Source organism: Necator americanus, chromosome IV (assembly GCF_031761385.1).
Source record: "Necator americanus strain Aroian chromosome IV, whole genome shotgun sequence".
NCBI lineage: Eukaryota > Metazoa > Nematoda > Chromadorea > Rhabditida > Ancylostomatidae > Necator > Necator americanus.
The window spans coordinates 3,734,144-3,755,592 of NC_087374.1; the positions used below are offsets into that span (position 1 = coordinate 3,734,144).

Sequence of the window (21,449 nt, forward strand, 5' to 3'; positions counted from 1 at the left end):
CACCCATTGGTTCTTCCTTCGTGTAGACCGCGAAGAACATTAAAATTTTCTTTGAATGACTTCGTAAAGAAGTCTAATCATCGGCGGTCTTCCTGTAGTGCATTTTATATAGCGTTGAACCCAGTGCTCACGTCTGATCTCTGGTCTGGGCTCTGGTCCAACGGTAGTCGCTTGAGCGGATCACTTGTCTGGCCCACCTTATTTTGCTTTCCTTGGCAAATGCGGCGGCGTCTCTAAACTTCGACCCTGAAGTAAGAGGGAACTTCGAATCCCACTTGTGTGAAGCGGGATATTCCTAGCATCACTCTTTCAATTGCGTTCAAGGACGGTCACCGCATTTTCTTCCTTCTTATGAAGTGCCCAGATTTCTGAAGCATAGGCCAAAGAAGGAGTTACTGTAGTGTTGAAGAGGTGAGCACGGAGTCAGGTGTTCCATGTTTTCTTCACTACATCCTCGATGCTCTCATAAGCTTCCCAAGCGCTCGTTACTTCCTGCCCAGCCCGGAGATTAGGTCGTTCTTCATGTACTTTTTCCGACCTGGATAAATGTATCTGGTACATTCGGATATGGTCATTCCGTTGACCGTGACTGGGACATCCAAGACCCACCTGTTTTGCATGATTATCGTCTTTATCGTCTTCAGCTGGAGTCTGATGCATCCACATGTCTTGTCGAATCCGGTAAGCATTCATTCCGCTTGGTTGATGCTAGATGTTATCACAACGATGTCATCAGCGAAGTGCAGATGTTGTAGCCGCTACCATCAACCTTCACTCCCATGTCGTCCCATTCCAACTTTCGCATTGCGTTGTCGAGAGTCGCCGTGAATGTTTAAGGTGAAGTTGTGTCACCCTGTCGAACCCCTCTCTTCACGTCGTTATTGTGACATTATTGTAGAATGACGAAATTTCGTCGTGAAGTTACTTTACAATTCTGTAAGTACCTTTATGTTATTTCTCTGAGTACCTTTATTGAGCGAGGCACCGCTTTCCGTAATCTACAACTCGAACTCCACGTTGTTCCAGAGGTTTCCGTGTCGCGTCAATTTTATGATACGCTGCCTTTAACGCACTGATATGTAAGTAGCTCCCCCGTAATAGCGAATGAACCAGCTATGCTTAGAACTCCAGAAAAATAGGGCAGTCCTTATGTATGCCAATATAAACAGTAGTGGTTTTTAATGTTCTCCTTCCTTGGTACATCTTATTGGTATTTTCTTGTGAGTAGTGAGGTTAAAATAGTTGATTTTTAAAAAAATATTCTTATTGATAAAAACCAAATAAGCTGTTATACAAAAATAACTACATGACCCGACAACAACTTCTTTTTCGACTCGTTTTTGATTTCACCGAAACGTCTCTTGGTGAAGTCTTCTTACATAGTCGGAGAGTTTTCTTCGTATGTGAGTACGATCCAACTTTGCTTATTTGTCGTACACAATCCGTAAAAATCTGAAAACTTTTGCTTTCGCTGCCGTTAGTTCGACGTCAAGGAACGGACTGAACTTACCTCTGAAACATTTTCGTTCAGCTTAGCGCTAGCTTCATAAAAGGAGCAACCAAAAAGTTTGCTAAGATCTCGTCCAGCGCTGGTAGGTATCATCCTCGGCAGATCGGTCTTGTTTCCAACGACAACCATAGGGATCTTAGATCGATTATTCGATTATTGATTATTCGACTATCAACTATTGAATTGGAATAAGCGAAAAATTGCACTCTCATACATTTGCATGTTGCTTGAGACGCACAATTGTGTCACGAATCTCTTTGAGTTCGTTCAGAGAACTTCGATCATTGATTGAATACACCAAAATAAATCCATGCCCATTTCGAACATACAAATCTCGCATACCACTAAATTGTTCCTAAAACTTCAAACAATACCGATGCTGTCTAGAAAATCGGCGGAAATAAGATCAGATCACGGACCGTACCGGCCGTGTCCAGGATTTCTAGCCGGCATTCTTCTCCATCGACGGTAAAATGCTTGCGATAACTGTCCTCGATTGTCGCGTCATACGAACTCACGAACAATCCTTGAACGAATTGCACAGTCTGAAAAATGCCAACTCTACAAGATATATTTAGCTTTGCTAAGCACGAGCTGCTAATACTTTTGCTAGACGAGCCACCTAACTCAAAAAATTATAACCCCCCCCCAACGGGGGATTAAAAATTTTTCTAGCAATCTCTTCGATCGCAGTGTAAAATTAAGTGGGCCTTTCTGTAAATTTCTGCCACAGAGCTAAACCTGTTTTCGTTGTCAACGACCGTTTTCCTCACTCTTTCTAAAAATATAAGCATTCCTTCCTACGTCAACGATCGAAGACTAGAGATGCAGCCGTATTCAGACCAAGGCCAAGTAGAGTAAAGTAAGGTGGGCCGGACAAGCGATGTGGTTTAAATGCATCACCCCACGAATCTGAGGTGATACGGGTTTCAGCCGGGTAATATCTATGCGGGGTCGTAGATTGTGGGGAAGGGGTGATTCCGTTCATCTCTCCTTGTATCAGAGTCATAAACCCTTTCGAACGAGTCGCAGCCGGGGTGCGGCGTAATGGTTGCGCATTGCACCAGAATCCGTCGTAAGAAACAGCGTTCCGGGGTCGTCCGTTCACACTGATACAGGGAGAGATGAACGGAATCACCCTCTTCTCACACCCGAAGACCCCGTGTAGACATTACTCGGCCGAAATCCGCACCACCCCAGATTCGTGGGGTGATGCCTTTAACGACAACCACTGGACCAGAGTCGTGAGCGACTGGGTCCCACGCGATATTAAGCGCACTACAGGACGACTGCCGATCGGATAGTTAGACTTCTTTTCCTAGCCTTTCAAAGAAAATTTCCATGCTCCTCGTGTTTCACGCGAAAGGAGAACCTCACTGGGCGACTAAGGCACGCGATCGGGACAAATGGAAGAATTACTGGCACCCCCTTGACCAGTTCGAAGAACAACAAGAGTCAAGGTAATCAAGATAAGCATTGCTGGATGATTTTGTGGGTTTGATAGATGTATCTGTACAACGTTTCAAGGATATTCAAACTTAATTTTACATCTATATTCCTTCTATACCGCTTTAAAGGTGCGGGGATGTGTATGACGTGTATGTAGCACCTTGCTATGTGTTTTTTTTTTCTTTCCGCGTAGAGGTATGGGGCGGGTGTAGCGCAGTCGGTAAAATGTTCTGCTGCATGCTCAATGTGACTGCACGATCGATCAATGGTTCGAGATCGCCCCAGTGCCAGTCAAGCCTTTCATCCCTCTAGAGTCGATAAATTAGTACCAGGCATGTCTGGGAGGATAAAAGCACTGAGTTGATCATCAGCAGGTTCCGAAAGTCATTGTATAGGCTAGACACGCGTTCGTAAACCTCAAACAATTCTGAATTGAAGTGAACGTGGGGGCACACGTTGCACCGCTATATCATCAGAGCGTTTCTCGCCTTTTTTTTTCCTCAATCACATCATCATCCTCTCAATTTTTCCTCATCACAGAGATCAAATGACGTGAACGTCATCATCGTACCGAATTAAGATAATGATCCAGTTGAAATCTCGGCATCATGGAGATCTTTACAAAAGAAAAATCCATTGCCCTCATTTTTTTTCCACAGAAATTCAACGAGTGAGAACATGATGATGAATCACAGGAAAATCGGGGGAAACATGAAAGAACTAAAACCAATCCAGAAATACGGTCGCCGTAAAACGTATTGTACATATTAGTATGACACACGATGTCCTCTGTGTCGACGCTTGACCCTTGAATTCTCTCCAGAAAGCCGTTCGGACCCCTTTTTCACATTTTCATCATTTTCCATTTCTTTTTTTTTTCTTATGCAATGTTACATCTTAATATTCCATGGTTACCAACTTCTTATCAGAGTTCTTTCAAATTACTTTTGTAGTTTGCTATGATTGAGGGCTTTCCAAAAATCTTACCTTGTGATGATTGTTGAGTTTTCCCCCATTTTTAAGCACGTTTAGCATCCTTCACCTATCCATATCCTAGGAGTATCCTTTTTCATTTATTTAGTAGTTCTTTCCACTCTTTAGATGCTTCAAAAACTTTGGATTGTAGAAATTATATTTCTGCCCCATTTTTTTCATATAACTGCATGATATGTGTGCATGATTAGCGTTCTTTCAGCCAGATTTTGGGATTTTAAAATAACTGGGATTACACGAAAAAAAAATCCTAAACACCCAAAATCGTAGATGTTTTATCGCGTAAATGTTGGATTTGTCCTCCTCCATTTCTTTTTTCCATTTCGAGCGAGAAGAAAGTGACCAGAAATCCGGCCTCTACGAAGTAAAACACCGAAATAACTGCCCGAAAGAGCAAAGAAACATATAAAACTAATGGAAAAGAACTCTGGAAGGCAATGTACTCCTATTCATGTAAAATTCTACAAGAAAAAAGAATAAGAACTATCAAAGAACAAAAGAAACCAGCTCCAAGGAGCCTGTCGTGCTCTGGGGCCAGCGCTCGCCTTCGCCGCCGGCGTAACGCGTCACGTCCCCGTTACAGCACGTTTTGCGTTGACCGTAATTGCTTCCAGAACACGTAATGATCGTAATAATTACATTGACACAAAACTAACTATTAGCAAAAATCACTTGCATATCCATGAATTGGGTCATCGAAGTCGGATGTGCGAATAAAAATAGATCAAGGATCGATAGAATTAGATCAGAAATCGAAGTAGATCAAGGGTAGATTTAGTCAAATGATGTATATGATATTCAAAATGAAACAGAACAACGAAAGACAGAAAGTTTGGAGAATGTATGTGATATTCAAAATGAAACAGAACAACGAAAGACAGAAAGTTTGGAGATAGAATTAAAGGAATAGAATTGTGGAATTATTAAATTAAATCCTTAAAAAAATGAAGTAAAGTGCCTGGCGTTAATCAATCCGCTTAGGACCCGCCACTGCGTTCGACATCGGTTCAGAACCGTTTGAGAGCTTGAGGTTTACAAACTCGTGTCTAGCCTATACTATGACTTGCAGGGGCCAGACGATGTGACAAATCAGTGTGCTTATCCTCCTGGATAAACCTGGTGCCAATTTATCGACCCCCGGAAGGAAGAAGGGCTTGATTGGTCCAGGGAGAGGGGATTTACAGTTTTATAATTACTAATAATTGCTTTAATATAATTATATATACTTATATTTTATAATATTAATCCGGATGGATGAAAGTCTGGTTGGCACTGGGACGGTTTTGAACCATCGATCGATCGAGCAGTCACAGTCGGACCTCTTACCAACTGCTCTACACTTGCCAAAATTGAATTACAAGTTGGATTTGACTAACGTAAACGAAATCAATATCGTTCATTTGAAGGGCACTGAAGGGTACTTTACCATGATCTACATTTCTATCTGGGTTCAGATTCGGAAAACTAGGAGAAAACTAGGATTTAGGGCGAACATCCATGGCACTGTAAAGTGCAAACGTGCAGGCGGCGCCAAAAACTGTGTCCACGAAAAAATTTCAGTTCAGCTTTCGGGTCAACAAAGGCGGTGGTTTTTTTCGCCCCATTTTTTAACGTCAAAAAAATCTTACCAGTGCACTTTTTCCAACTCCACCACAGCCGCATACAACTAGTTTGTACTCCTTCATATCGGATCTCAGGTTTTGAACCACGAGTCTAAAAATTTTTTTTACACGGGGAAATTTAATGAAATTTGACGACGGACGGAGTATGTTAAGAAGTAGAAGTGAAGAGATCATTAAACCCGGATGGAGAAATGAATCTGAAGGAATGTCTGTAGTGGAAGATAGAGAGAGAGAGTGTGTGTGTGTGGAAGAGTGCGATCGATCCCGATAGGAAAAGTGAACGGGGATTTTAGTGGGTTATCGACATCCAACACATATCATCACAGCTGATCATGCTGACCCCGTGTGACCTAATACGCTGCACGTAAAACCAAAACTTCCCGCCGCGAGAGAAGAATCCAACCACAACCTATGAGGTCACCGCAATCACTGGAAGACCACGGTCACCTTCCAGATATCGCAGAGCTGAGACCTGTGAATGATTCCCTCAAAAGTGATGCGTCTGAGAAGAAGAAAAAAATTTCTAAAGGGAAAAATTTGAAAGATACAAAGGTGTACATTTAAAAAAAAGAAAATGAATGCACTTTGTAGCGTCTATGGACTAAAAAAATAAAATGTGAAATAATTAATGAAATAATTTCAACTTTCTTAAGTAGTAACTTTGTAACGCTGCATCACAGAGTCAAACCGTAAAATAAATCTTTTATTTTTTTTAAGGAAAGTCTTTTTTAAGGAGTTAGGAGTTAGGGAGAAGTTGAGGTTGAGGAGAAGGAGTTAGGGAGATTTTTTTAATGGGAAATCAGGGAACCTTTTCCACTTTTTCTCCGAAAATGATCTTTATGAGCTGGGATCTAAATGATCTACCAGATCAAAATCCATCTAAACTGTGAAAATCCATCCATGCGAGCTGTGACAAAGAATACTCCACCACTCTTTTCCGCATGGTATCCATGAAGAGTAGAAGACCAAGATATGGAAGTTCAGGAACAAAATTTTGCTAGGTAATCAATATTCTGAACACGGGAATTTACCAAAACCTTAGCCAATAAAATCAATTAAAAACCTTGTGTACACCTTAGTATAAGTAATCAATAAAACTTATTGTATTACTTGCTATTAATCAATAGTATTATTTATTATATTACTTATTGTTAACTTATTATTTTACTTATTATACCAAGGTTCATTGAAAATCGACCTCTAATTGAAAATTCACTGAAAATTACATCGCAATTTATTCAACAGTCACGTGGCAGAAATTTGAGAAAAAAAACAAATTGTTAAAATGTTGCGAAAGGAAAAATTGCTTAAAAAGAAGAAAAGAAAAAAGAAAAAAGAAAAAGAAAAAAAGAAAAAGAAAAGAAGAAAGAAAAAAGAAAAAGAAAAGAAGAAAGAAAAAAGAAGTTCGATGCTGGACAAGTGTCAATTCACTCCTGATTCCCGTGTGTCTGAGGAGAAGGAGGTAATGGAAAGTTCTTCGCGCTCCACTTCATCGTGATTCTGGTTAGTGACGCGGACGGGAAATGTAACTTTGGAACTCTGGATATCGGTGATTCCAGTTGTACATAACTTTCCGCAGAGCGCTGAAGAACTGTCGGGACGACTTCCCTTCGACGACGCTGAGTCCGAAGTAACAGATTTATGAAGCATGAAGAATACGTTTAACATCACTAAACCATTCCATTTAGTGTCCATGAAGCGATAAACGTTCAGAGAAACGAGAAAACCTGGCGAGAAGCTCAGCAGAGTAGGAAAGGAGAGTACTTCTTTAATTATAAGAGATAATCTTCCGACAGGCTATTAGAGATCTACTAAAAAAAGAAAAAGAAAAAAAGGAAAAATTGAGGAATTGAAAGAAAAAAGTCTATCAGAGAACTTCTAAAATAAAAAGAAGGAAGAAAAAAATAAGATTTTTTAATAGGTTATTAGATTGGATTATAGGATTAGATTATTAGAATAATTCTTTTAGAGAAAATAGGCGAAACTATGTTGAGGTTCGTTTAAGACAAGAAAACGTTGGAGTTACTAAGTAAAGAAGATATCCTTTACTTAAAACAAAAAACTTACTTACTTACCCAACAAAAAAAAGATATAAAATAGTCCCTTTTGAAAAAGTAAACAAAAAATAAAGCTGTTCACGATTCCGGAGGCGATTTGATACACAGCTGTTAGCTTTATCGGACTCTCCCGAGGTCCACACAGTCTCCGGCTGTCAACCGAACCGAACCGGGCAAACACCTCCTCGTCTACAGGACAGCCCAGTGAGCAGAATGCGACAGCACGTGCACTCGGCGCGACGGATATTTGACGATTCGGTGACGGAGTCCATCGCTTCACCTGAATATTTCTGTTGAATTTGACTCTGTACGAAATAAAGTCTTCTGCATACTGTAAAAATACTGTAGAATAAATTTCTGTTCCTCGCAAGCGTTTAGGAACTTCGCCGAGTATCGAACAAAATGGACTTCTGAGAAATAGTTGTTCCCAGCAGTTCCCATGCAGGACTTTGACCGCCTCATTGGAGTGACCTCAATCGTGAATGATTAAATTTCATTCTCAAATCCTGAAATGAAACAAAAGGGACAGAAAATGGACAGAAAAAAACAGTACGGCTTCTTTACACACTTTTTTTATATGTTCTCTGATCCTTAGAGAATTTCAGAGAAAAAGATTTCCTCAAAACATAGCAGCAGAATTAGAAGCATTTCAAAATTGAAGAGTTTTTTTTTATAGATAAAAGGAGACTACTATAGTAAACAAAAATAGAGACACTTCTTTATAGAGTTAGCCAAAAACTAAATTTAATTAAAAACTAAATTAAAAAAAATACAAAATCGAATGCAACGGTCAAGTTGGAGATAGACATAAGGTATTTAGGAAATGATGTGTGCTAGAAGAATTAAGCGGCGCCACTTTCATACTCGCAATCGACACTCCGAACTCTATGTTGTCCCATAAGCGTCCCAATCCTTATGGAAAAAAAAAACAAAACATATGTACAGGGTCTTGAGACGGGTGTCCCTGTGCAGTGCTCACAAAAACGTGGACTGATCCCGATAGCTGTGATGTACCGAGTGATTGTGACATGCTGTCTGCTCTAATTCTCATTTCTCGAAATATGAACTATTTTAGAATGAATTTCTTTTGTTTTCGCGAATTTTTTCTAAAATTACTACACATATGTATATCTATATCTATACAATACATTATTCTATAGTAGGGAATAAATCTCTAACAACTTTCCTACACGCAGAATACCCCAGTAGTTTTTTTTTCACTACTAACTATTGTTATTTTATTATCTTATTTATTATTACCTATTATTTTACTTAATATTTTTACTAATAACTATTATTACTACTATTACTACGTAGGGCTATTAAATGTTTAACGAAAATAGGAACGTACATAATTAAGAGGTCGGAGTCAATTCTGAAGAGGAAATGCTGGCTCACTCCTATGCTCACTGGTCTTAATGATGACGAGGCCACTTTCAAATATTTTCAAACACCTGTTGTGGATTTGTAGATAGATATGAAGGATAATTTCGAATTTGAATTCGACAATAGATGTTTATCGTCCGATATATGTTATACGAGCCGTGATCGTTTAGCTCATCAGCTCCGAGCTCGTGTCCAAAACAATTCCCTTTAAGATGATAAATACGAAATGGAAACGAAAACATTCTTCATCTTATGAATTCTTCTTTTCACTTTTTAAAAAAAAAATTTAACCTCTTTTCAAATTGAGCTATTCAATATTGTTTTGTTACTTTGCTGACGCAAATTCGTTGCAAGAGCACTTCGCTGCGGGACCTAGCAGTCTCTTAAGTTTCACATTTCCAGGGCTGGAACGTGTGGAAACGTATTTCCGCCACGTGACGCTAAATTGATGTCCAAGTCTTCGGACAAATTTTTATTTGTCGATAGCAATGTATCCAACTAAGGCAGATTTTTTTTTTCTCCGGACCGCTTTTATCCCACTGGAGAAAATTTATTGGATACAGCCTCTGGATGCTCTGTAAACTAATCTATACTGTTACTTGTTGTTAATCTACTTCTGTAAGAGTTTATCACTGGAATATTCGATACTGGCCACGGGTACGAGTTCAGTTTCAGCAGTTTTTGTGAGTTCGTAGACTCACAAGTGGAGTCACATGTCAATGGATATTATTCGCGAGGATGCGCTGGACTTTATGTGCGCTATCGGGTCATTCCTTAAGTTTCTCTCTTTTGAATGTGGGCTCTAGTGTCAGCAGAAAGAACGATTGATGAGGTTCCAAAGCTGCCTCCAGCAAAATGAGTCGGCGGCAAAAAGAAAAGAACCTCGTCGCGGTCCCAGACGCGATGTGAAACGAGTTATAATTCAGGATTAAAGTTGTTAACTTGATCCGAATCAGTCAATTATTTGTATCTGCCTATCCAACGCTTTGTTACAAGCGGAAAAACCACATAAAATTTGAGTTCAAATATTCCCGTCCTTTAAAACCTCGGCATACTTCCGTCTATGTTATTTATTAGTGCGTGTACGAAGTTTTTAGACGGGACCTTCATTGGCCTGATGTTCCAGCTTTTTTTCCTGCAGCCTTCAGAGATCTAAGTAGAGAGGTTGATTGGATTATCTATTTATTATTGTTGATTTTTACTTGTTGGTTGTTATTTATTTTATGTTTATCCCGTCAAATGTCACATTAGCCCAGGTCAACGTTTCAATAATCGTTAAAGGTACCAAACACGGAAGTCTCTGAGAATGAAATTGAAAACATCTACAGTCTGTTAGAGTTATAGAGGTTCCGCCTAGAAAACTCGTAGGTGCTTTAGTAGAAAAAATACAAAATTTCCAAAAAAAAATCTTGAAATTTCAAAAATGAAGTTTCTTAATCCACTCTCATCGATCCGAGGTGAAGACTTTGAAACAGCATTTCTTCCTCTACAAGATGATGTTATCGACTTCTTATGCTGATTTACTTAATTATTTATTTTTGTTGATTTTTAGATCAACATTATAGTTGTCCTCGACTCGCCAACTTCAGAAGCAGGAAGGAAATGCTCTGTCGCGTACTTTTTGTCCAACCTTCTTTCTTTTTGCGTCCTGCGGAAAAAAATGCAGATTGAATTTTTAAAAATAAGTTAAATATATAATAAATAATATAAAATAATAATAAATATATAATATATAAAATAAAAAAAACTTATTTTATGTTTATCCCGTCAAATGTCCTTTAATCCACTCCTATCGATCCGAAGTAATGACCCGGTAACTTCAGAAAGCAGAAAAAAAGTGCTCCGACGTGTACTTTTTGTCCAACATTCTTTCTATTTGCGTTCTGTAGAAAAAATGCAAGTTGAATTTTTTGAAAATGAATTTTTTAATCCACTCCTATCGATCCAAATTAGCGATTCGACAAATTCAGAAAGCAGAAAGGAAGAGATTTGTCGCGTACTTTTTGTCCAACACTCCTTCTTTTTACGAACGCCAGGCATCCAACCAATCATAGATCCAATCATAGATACATACGTTAAACTCTCACCGTACCATCTAGAGAAAACATGCGTTGACGTGTGGGAACCACACACACTTTAGCATCATGGAATTTTGAATAAGGATAAGCTCGGATACGGTAATCCATTAGCGTCGTATTATGAAGACAGCTGAATCGGTGATTAGAAACACATCGCATATGGTGTCGGATGCGCGATGCGAAAGGAAGCACAATTAATTATGATATTGATCTAAAATTTAACAAAAAAAAATCAACATGAAAACCAAAAAAAAAAACACTTTTCTGTAAAGGAAAGGATGCTCTTTTAAATTAGCTTTTTTAAAAACTAAACTTTAACTTTTAAATAACTTCTTATATAGTGTTAAATTCGTTTTCCAAAAGCATAAACTTATAGAGAAAGAAAAATAGCTCTTTCAAATAGCTTCTTACAACGTTAAGCTAAGTTAAGTTAAGTTAGTTAGTGTTTATCATTGTTGTTTTACAATTTTAAATTAAGTTAGTTAATTAAGTTCTTTCTCTTGTTTGAGAGATGAAATTTTTGAAAGAATATTTCTATTTTTCTGTTTTTTTTTGTTGTCTTCTTAAGTTAGTTAATGTTAGGTTTTTTCCCTGTTCGTGAGATTAAATTTTTTAAAGGAATATTTTTATTTTTCCCGTTTTCTTTTTCTTCCCTATTAGGTTGATGCAGTAGAAAAAGGAAAAAAACAAAGTTAGGTGGCGTCGATCCGAGTACAAGTGCGCAGCCGGAATGTCACAAAGTTGTTTTCAATCGGCGGTCGGCTTTGTGGCGCTACAGTTACACAACACTTGCACTAATCCATGGTACTAAACTTTTCGGCAACTTCGCCAAAGGTGTTGATCCGCCAGTAATCCTTTGTTGGCGTCCGCGCATGTGTATCCTGTAAGCGATACTCGCAAAAGTGTTCTTTGAGAGTTCTGAGAGCATAAGGTTAAATAGAAAAGGTTATAAAATATAAATGGAATCAAATATATAAATAAAACAACATTTCTAATCGAATTAATTATATAAATAGAACTTAAGAAATAAACTGGATGCATGAAAAAAGAAAAGTCTCTTCTAATAGAATATGATAAATTATGATAAATATAATAGTAAAATCAATATAAAAATATTACTAGTGAAATTAAAGAAACAAACTGTAAGAACTAAAACTACTAAAGAAGTAAAAGTTTAAAACTGAACTAGAACTAACTAGTAGAATAATTAGAGTCTTTCCTAATATAATATAATAAATATTAACAAATAACGCTATATTACCTATTATATTATATTATTTCGATTTATTTTTTATAGTACCATACATCACAACATTTTATTTTAGTTAAATAGTTAAATAAGTCAACAGCTATAATATAGGCTATATTATTTATTATATTATGTGTTATAATATGTTATTTATTATCTTAAAAATAAAAAAAAATAAACTTTCAAGTATCACATATTTTATTATTTTAGTTAGGCGAAATTGTCAAGTAAATCAACTGCTATAATATTTGTGTTATATTATTTAATATATTGTATTCAAAAATAAAAAAATAGACTTTCAAGTATTATATATTATAATATTTCAATTTAGTTAAGTAATCGAGTAAGTCAAGTATTATAATATTGGTCCCATATTATTTATTATATTATATTGAAAAATTAAAAAGGAGAACTACTGAGTATTATAAACTATATTGTTAAGTATTATAAATTATATTTTCTCTAATTAAAGAAGAAAGTAAGTCTGGAAAATAAAAAAAGAGAACTTCTTAGTAATATAAACTACATTATTAAGTATTATAAACTATATCTTTTCCAAATAAAGAAGAAAGTAAGTCAGAAAAATAAAAAAAGAAATTCTAAATATTGTAAACTATATTATTGAGTATTATAAGCTATATTTTTTCTAATTAAATAAGAAAGTAAGTCTGAAAAATAAAAAAGAGAACTTCTAAGTATTAAAAACTGTATTATTAAGTATTTTAAACTATATTTTTTCTAATTGAAGAAGAAAATAAGTCAAGTGCTATTAAAAATACTAATATAGAGTTGTATGGGACGTTGGTGAGATCTCCACATCCACCTGCGCTTCATTATTTCTTAGTGGCAGTCACAATTAACACATTATTATCACCTTATTGTCTCCCCACAGGAAAAGTGTGTGTGGAGAACAAACACAGTTGGATAAGCAATTTGACGTGCGCGGAATTTAATTGTTACTGTAATTAAAAGTTATTAAATACGTATTGCGTTGGCAAGAAATTACTGTAAGGCGACCAGAAACGGATTTATTCCACGAATAAATATGTATGTATCATCAAATAATCTCGGAAAAAAAAAGAAGAATAAGAAAAAAAAATGCACAACAACAAAATTTTAAATAAAGCTCCTCATGAGATGCGCTGTCTAATTTATGTGTGTGCACGAAAAAAAAATACAGAAAAGACTGGCAAGAAAACGGGGTCCATGGAAAAAAATAAAAAAGAAAAAAACTCCACAACAACAGCAAGCACCCCTTCTATGCATCTGCATCATCATCATCATCATCATCATATACATAATATACAGAGATCACTACCGTGTCGAAATATGTCGAACCTACGCTTCTTCGGTTCCACTAAGGCTTTCAGGACTAACAATACCGGTCTCGTGCCGTCGACCCAGCGACATATCCGGTGTGGATGTGGACGGAGAAGTGCTCGCCCGGCCCAGCAACCCCTCCACACAAAAATCGGTGGTCCTCGTCGTCGTCGTCGTCGTCGCTGGCGGTGGCGCGTCCCGAAGCGGCACCGCGGGCGCCGCATCCGCAGCGGCTCGACGTGGATTTAGTATGTCGGCGATGAGTCGGCTCATCGACGCGTCACCGATGGATGGACGAAAGAGAACTGCGACCAGTGAGTCGGCGGAAATCGACAGCACATCCAGGCACCTGCAAAAAAAATTGTGTACGGTAATGAAGGACGTGGATTTATGCGTTGAGTTTACAGTAAGTTCTTTGAACTATTCATTTTGGATTGCAGTTCTTTATTATTATTATTATTACTATTATTATTATTATTATTATTATTATTATTATTATTATTATTATTATTATTATTATTATTATTATCATTATTATTATTATTATTATTATTATTATTATTATTATTACTACTAATACTATTATTATTATTAGTGTTATTATTATTTTATTATTACCATTATTATTTTTCAAATCTTTATTATTATTGTTGTTATTAATATTAATAAAGTTATTATTACTGTTGCATTATTGTTGTAGTTATTATTGTCAATTAATACTACTATTATAATTATTATTAATATCTAAATGAACGTCACTAGTGAAGGAATAGAACTTTCCGAGAAAAACAAAAAAAAACAGAAAAATAAAATACTCAAAGCAGCTTTTTTCTGCTACAGTAACTCAACTCAGTGCTCAGTGACGTTATTCCCTGAGATCCTGAGGATCCTGAGGATGAGATCCTGAGGAATAATGTGTCACTGAGCACTGACTTGAGTTACAGTAGCAAAAAAAAAAGAAAAAATCCCAATAATTTTATCCCTTAAAAAAGGTGACTATTTTATTACCGAAATTTCTAGAAAAAAAATGAAAAATGAGTCATTTCGCGTCGGTTTCCTTTTGTCTTACACTTCTCGAATTCGTATCATCTGTAGCGTTGAACACGTGCATAGCAATAATTCATCGCTCTCAAAATGGTGTGGTGAGGAAAAAAATCCTCGAAAACGAGGACACACCACTCGCTGACGTCGTTGTTCAACATTAACAGCAACGACCACACAGGTGTTACCTGCGTATTATCGTAATTTCGCTTAAAATAGTTACCGTAAACCTAATTATTCTCTAAATACTGAGTTAGAGCCCTAAACACAGCTAAGTAACATTCCGGATCGTTTCTTTAAGAAAATGCAATCATGTATTGTTTATTTATTTCTTTTTCTATAAATAAAGTCTTATATTATCTATTTATTTAACTTTCTAGTTTTTTTATGGTAGAAAATATAATTTTGGATGAAAATCTAATTTCTACACATCGAGAATGAATTTAAATCTAAAGATCGCAACATTCTGCGTAGCAAGGGAAAGTGATAATTTTTCTTAAAATTTATTTGATTTTTATTTTCTTTAATTATATCTAAATCTAACTTAATTATAATTTAACTGGCAAAGGAAAAAGACAATTTTTTAAATTCAATTGATTTTTATTTTATTTATTTCTACCTAAACGTAACTTAATTTTAATTTATCTTAATTAATTTCTAGCTCTTTCAAAAAAGTTTTCTAAGATTGAATTCGATTTTTTTCTGAAATTGAACTAACTTCAAAAATCGTAGCGGATCTGATCGATGGACAACTTGATGATAGGCCGCCAGTTGAAATCCGAGCTGATAGGCGGTTGGTGTGTCTGAAAAGGAATTTTATTCTTCAACTTTGTGTTGTGTTATTTTGGCAAAGACAGTCGTCGTCGTGCGATGCGATGCGTCTGCGTCTACGCCATCACCACCACCATCACCACCACATCGGAAAACCGCCTTCGAAACGAAGCCGCCGACGCCGACGGCCGCCCAGCCATCGCAACCGCCGCCGCCGCCGCCCCGTTTTTGCTCTGTGCCGCTCGGCCGCCCGCTCGCTCGGCTACAGTAACCCAGGATTGTTTGTGGCGAGCGCTCGGCGTGCCGCCCGCCCGCCCACGTCTGGTTTCTCTCTCACGACTTTCTCAGTGGTCACATCCGTTCCATTTCCACAATTATAAAGTAAATAACGTGCAGCTGTATGTACAGCTCGTTGATGAAAAGCTGGTTATGACCACCGACGAAGAAAATACGGATCTCATCCTTATTGTGCCTAGTGTCTTTTTGAAAATGATTTTATTCTACGGTAATGTATGTCAATTGCTTTAAATCGACATTGAAGTGTAAGGAACCGAATTAGAACCGAATCATACCTTTCATTAGTGCATAAGTACGTAACATTGCGTGTTCCCTAGCATCCAACCTCAATGACTCCATTTTCTCGAAACATTCGGCCACCTGTAAACAAAAATAAACAAAAATGTTGATTCGCTGAGTTTCTCTGCAATAATTGTTTTTGCAAATTTTTATTCCTTTAAATGGAAGAAAAATCTCTTGGATGTTGTTGACAGCTGACCCATGGCTAATTAACCCCAATTAACTCAGGACTATTCAACCACCCGCCACCCGAATAATCAAAAATGAGTCCCTGGACATGGAGATAAGGTCTCTGTTCTGGATAGGTCTACTTTTTGTGGAAATTTCCTGAGCGTTTTCTCGGCCCCATCCCGGTTGTGTTCAGACAGTTTTAGTCCGTAAAATCAAATCTCAAAAGTCATCCGATGCAATTTTAGCGTTGCTGGCCGCGAAACTACTAAAGGGTCCCACTTGAACATGATATTTTGATGGGTATCCTTAATATTTTTCTGATTAAAAAAATAGCATCGAATTTGATCTTAGAGTACGGTTTCCTACTAGTTTCCTGTCCAAAATCCTACATCGCCGTTGACGGATTTGAATGCATCCGCCCGGCACGCCAGTTTTCAATTTTTTTCGATTTTATTACATTTTTTTGCATTTTTTTCGTTAGAACTGGTAGAGGTAGGAAAGCAAGAGACACACCAATTTGAAGACGTTATTGATTGGAAAAACTGTTTGAAAACACCATAACTTCAGGAAAAATCCTTGTTGTTGTCCGATGCAAAATGTATTTTTTTATTCTTGTAGAATATTTGTGGTTCAACTGAACAGAACAAGGAGTTGTCCTTCTTTTTAGAGAAAAAATCTCTTGCAGCTGGATGTTTGGAGGGAAGATTCAAGGTTACTGTACTTAGTTTGAGGACCCAACGACAAATCTATGGACATATGGGCTAGGAATTGAGTCACTATGGAAATAAGGGTCCTGACTAGAAGTTCCATGAGCGATTCCACTGACATGTTTGGCAGTTAGGAAAGAGTAAAATTGAAATTCTTCTGCAAACCGTTCTAGACCCAATTTCAGCGTTGCTGGATTCATCAGCCGGAAACTACATACTACTAAAGGGTCCCATTTGAACGTGACATTTTGATGTTTCATGTTAGTTCGAACGGAATCCCCGCTTACCTCTGCTTTCTCCTTTAAAAAATCCGTGGATTCTGCGAGTACTTGTTGGGATGTGATGAACGGCCGTTCTCCACACGTGAGCACAAATAGAGCAGGCCAACATTGTTGAAAAGTCGCGATCTAAAAGGAATTTATACGGAGGAATTCTGTGCCGGAGGAGGCGAGAACTTCGAACGAACTCGTCCCTCCGATTCGTTTTAGCATTGCGTAACCTCGTATGTTAGTTGGTACTAAGTAACCTTGACAAACGTATGGCATCATTGCCCTAAAGAAAACTCACTTGTCTCTCAAGTGGTAAGCAGGCAAACGGTAACTGGTACCGTGTCCAAGTGATCAACTGAAAAAACACTCGCGCAGCGACTTCAGGTAACTTTTCCACGCATGGTGGAGAGGCGTCAGAGTCTGAGCCAAGGTCAGGCTGAAAATATCGCTGTTTCGTTCGTTCATTCGTTCATTCGTTCGTTCATTGGCGTCGGGCGGGGATGAAGTGGTAGGGAAGAAAAGAAAAAAGAAAAGAAGAGAGGAAAAGAGAGAAAGGAAAAAGAAGAGTGAGAACAGGCAGAAGATTGGAAGGAGATGATACCATAAGACCGTCTGGAAAAACTACTAGAGGATGTTTTCCTTTTCTTTCCTGGTTTTCATTCCTTTTTCTCCTTTTTTCGGGTCTCCCTCTGGAAAAACTATTAAAGGATAGTTTTTTTCTTTTCTTCTTTTTTCTTCCTTTTTTCTCCTTTTTCCGATTCTTTTTTCGGGAATTTTATTCACATCTATCCCTCAAAAGTTTTCCTCAAGAAATTTCTGGAATATGCACGTTTTTAATCAGAAATTTTGAGATGTAGTGCAAGACGATACTACTAAAATTTGATCCATGTCTTGTAAATCCTGTAAATTCTCAACATTTCGAAAATATTTGTGAAAAAAGAACATGTGATGAAAAGAGTTTCAACTGTTCTAGATTTTCTGACTTTTGCCCATAACAAATTCAAACATTAAAAATTTTGTGCACATCAGAAAATTACAAATCCAGACGTTAAAAATGAGCCTAAACCTCGGGAAAGAACGAAAGAAGGTCACAGAATCAATGTGTGTAAGAAGTTGGTGCTTCTCCCTCCGTGTCCTACATTTCTCCGTCTCCTATTAGTCCTGGACTCGAAACTACTCTCTGAAGACATTCTCGGAACCACTTGCCGCAATCTCTTAGTGGATATACGAATGAATGGAACAAAGTGAAGAAGCCACATCGAGCATGTTCAAGTACATTTCTATCGAAGGCGAAGAAGCAGCCGAGGAAGAGAGGAGGAGGAGGAGGAGGGAGAGAGCTCCAGAGCCACGACGAAACTCTCCATAAAATACCTCAATCGATCGACTTAAGTCCTTAAGGTGTCTCTAGCGAAACCAAATCCTGGCAACTCGAGAAGTTTCATGTTTTAAGAAAATCCTAAGGTCGTATACGATCATCTTCTCGTCGCATAATTATCAAATTTTTTTACCTTCATTTACTTATTCTTATTATTACTATTATTATTATTATTATTATTATTTTATTATCTTTTAGTGGATTTTTTTTTATCAAGGATCAATTTCAATAGATTTTTCAAACTTCTTCTCCTAGTCTTCTGTTTTTTTCAAAATCAATTAAATCTATCTTCTAATCTTTAAAAATACAAAGAAAATCCTTCAGTTACGTAATTTCCCAGCTTTTACTGGTATTGAAATGGTAACGAGAGCAATCAGCACCAGACATCCATCCGTTTTTCCACAAATTAGACTTTTCCTTAAATTAGTTTGGATCACGGGGGGAAATTCGCATATGTTTACGCTTCTGTTACTAGAACCTCAATCCTCAATCTCCTCACGAGGATTTTTAAATGTTCAACGTTCCCAAGCGTTCGTTAATGATTTGTGGAGTGGGAGGATAGCGTTAACACCCAGTTGCCATACTTTTCTATGACTCATAAAGAACAACGCAACAATTACCGTACTAATCCATAACAAAGATACGGATGCTGCCAGTATTTCTATTAAAATCATTAAGGAAACGCATTAAACCAATGGATATTGTCGCAAATTGCATGGATAATTTGGATTTTTGCTGTATGATGACTTAATTGACCTTAATAAATGGATTTTAATATTTTTACGCAGCTACGTTGAGAAAGTTTTCAAAAATTCTTCTTAGTTGAATTTTGAGACTATGTCTGATCGGCAGAGAAGAAAGTTGGGTGGAAAAAAAGAGTTAAAAGAAAGAATCGAAAGAATACACAGAGAGAAAACAAGAAAACACCAATGAGCGAAGAATGAGTCAATGTGGGAAGCTGAATCAGCTCGGAACGGGCAGAGAAACTCGGAAGAAAGAATTTCCAGAGAATAGTAGAGGGTGAAAATTTCTAGAGAGTGAAAAAAAAAACTAACAGAAAGTGTCAGCCGTGGATGTTCGAGCAACATATTCTGCCGTCGTAAACTCGAATTCCTCGGGCCACGTTCATGTTGCACTGCTTCCTTATTCATTCCAATTTCCAAACATTTTCGTAGACGACATGCTCTACAATAAAAATTTCCAGGAAAACTACTCAATAAAAAATCATAGCTACGCACACAGGACACCTACCGGCACTGATTTCGATGTGTTTTATCCACGATGCAGCGTCCCTCCTCACAACCTCCTTTATTTTTACAAACATATTGTCTATGTCGTCTGATCGATCGCTAAATCGATCAAAACGATTAGGGATTCTCTTGGAGAAGTAGTCCTATAAGTTTCTGACTCACTTTAAAAAATCCAGCACATCCATCACAAGAGAAAATTCCATAATGTTTCCCGGAACTATGATCCTGACATACACGACACGGTACATCCGGTAAAATTCGACCTAAACCAGAAAAAAGTACAATTTAATAGCTTTTCTTCGCGGGTAACCCGCAATTTTTATGGTTTAAAATAGAAATAATAGTGTGGGGTTGTGGTCCTGTACAGAATTTCCTTGACTACATTTTTATATGTAATAAATTGTAATAATAAACTGTTGCAAAGTGGGGAATGTAGATGTAATAGAGAAAATCGTCGACAGCTCGAAAATACCGTAATCTGGACACTTACTGCTTGGTTGAGAAGTCATGACGGGCAGTATGGATGACTGCCTTTCTGATGGGCGGGACGATCATTCACGACAAGTCGCACGCTCTTATTGGTCCGTTCATACGGTGTGACACGCCTCCGACTTTAGTGTGTGGGTCAGCGATGACTTCACCTGCCGGAATAGTATTGTTAAGTATGCGATTCCTCCTCGGAATCATCAAATTCCTCCAGACTTCCCCTCAAGGATATCATCGCATAAAAGTCAAAAAGTCAAAAATCCAGGAAAACCTAAAATCGAACCACAAAACGGTGCGGTGTACAGCGATGATGCAACTAACATTTCTGTTATCTCCTTGCAGTCTCATTCTACGGGGGAAAAAAAAGAAAACAAAGAGAGGAGGCAGAAAATCTTTCTGCATATGATTTATGGGATTTCAACGAATCGTCATCACAGGATTAGATGATCCCATCGGTCCAGAGGGAGTCCATTGTCTATAGGACGGATTAAAATCGACTACAACCTCAAAGCGGCACTCATGGACTCGTAGGTACTCAATAAAGGTGATTGATGTTGGAAAGAATTAGCTTCAGACATTTTCCAGGGTTGTTTCCGAATAAAAATAGCTCAGAAATGAACAAAAACAAAGAAATTCCCCAATCATAAGATGATTTTTCTTTCCAGGATGATTTCCACGATTTCCAGGATGCTCTCCAGCATGGTTACAAAGAATCCCCTGTGGACAAATTAAAAATACTATCATAGTTGGTTTCAATGCTCAGAAATCAAAAAAAAAAAGAAAAACAAAGAAATTTGTCATTATAACTCTCCTACGTACTCTGGAGCATTGCTGTGAGGAATCCACTGTGAACAAATAAAAAATATTATTAAAAATACCATTTCAACTAGAAAAATTGGCCTTTCTCTATTGTATTGATTGAATATCCGTAAAATGAATAGCTGGCGCAAAAGATAAAATTATTCTACTAGTACAACTTTTATCACTTAATGAATTGCAATGGTTTTTATTGTTCCTACGATTCTTCCTTTTGGATTTTCTGTTGGATTCCTTTGGAGAATTCGATTCCATTAGAAATTCTCTTATTCCACTTAAATCTGGCGGTTAAGCTGTTCAACGTAGCGGAGTTCCGGTTGTCA

At 37.4% G+C, this 21,449-nt stretch overlaps 2 protein-coding genes across 4 annotated transcripts; both read right to left on the reverse strand.

Moving 5' to 3' along the window:
- Positions 1–423: 423 nt before the first annotated feature.
- On the reverse strand, positions 424–8,682 carry RB195_000318 (uncharacterized protein; the record flags this gene model as incomplete). 3 transcript variants are annotated; one of them, XM_064196583.1, is made up of 7 exons in its annotated part: positions 1,303–1,452; positions 1,511–1,645; positions 1,725–1,865; positions 1,930–2,055; positions 5,581–5,665; positions 7,802–7,911; positions 8,611–8,682. In XM_064196583.1, the coding sequence occupies 7 exons, from the start codon at positions 8,680–8,682 to the stop codon at positions 1,303–1,305; spliced, it is 819 nt and encodes a 272-aa protein (XP_064052465.1). The 3 variants fall into 3 exon arrangements, with proteins under 3 accessions (XP_064052463.1, XP_064052464.1, XP_064052465.1); XM_064196584.1 differs by lacking the exons at positions 7,802–7,911; positions 8,611–8,682 and adding an exon at positions 424–708 and having other exon boundaries at positions 1,351–1,452; positions 5,581–5,637; XM_064196582.1 differs by lacking the exons at positions 1,303–1,452; positions 1,511–1,645; positions 1,725–1,865; ... (2 more) ...; positions 7,802–7,911; positions 8,611–8,682 and adding exons at positions 424–708; positions 770–805.
- A 5,000-nt stretch (positions 8,683–13,682) lies between these two features.
- Positions 13,683–20,333, reverse strand: RB195_000319 (uncharacterized protein; the record flags this gene model as incomplete). The annotated part of the gene is made up of 9 exons (XM_064196585.1): positions 13,683–14,013; positions 15,424–15,508; positions 16,049–16,133; positions 17,218–17,337; positions 17,498–17,635; positions 19,630–19,759; positions 19,826–19,923; positions 19,987–20,087; positions 20,315–20,333. The coding sequence occupies 9 exons, from the start codon at positions 20,331–20,333 to the stop codon at positions 13,683–13,685; spliced, it is 1,107 nt and encodes a 368-aa protein (XP_064052466.1).
- Positions 20,334–21,449: the final 1,116 nt, after the last annotated feature.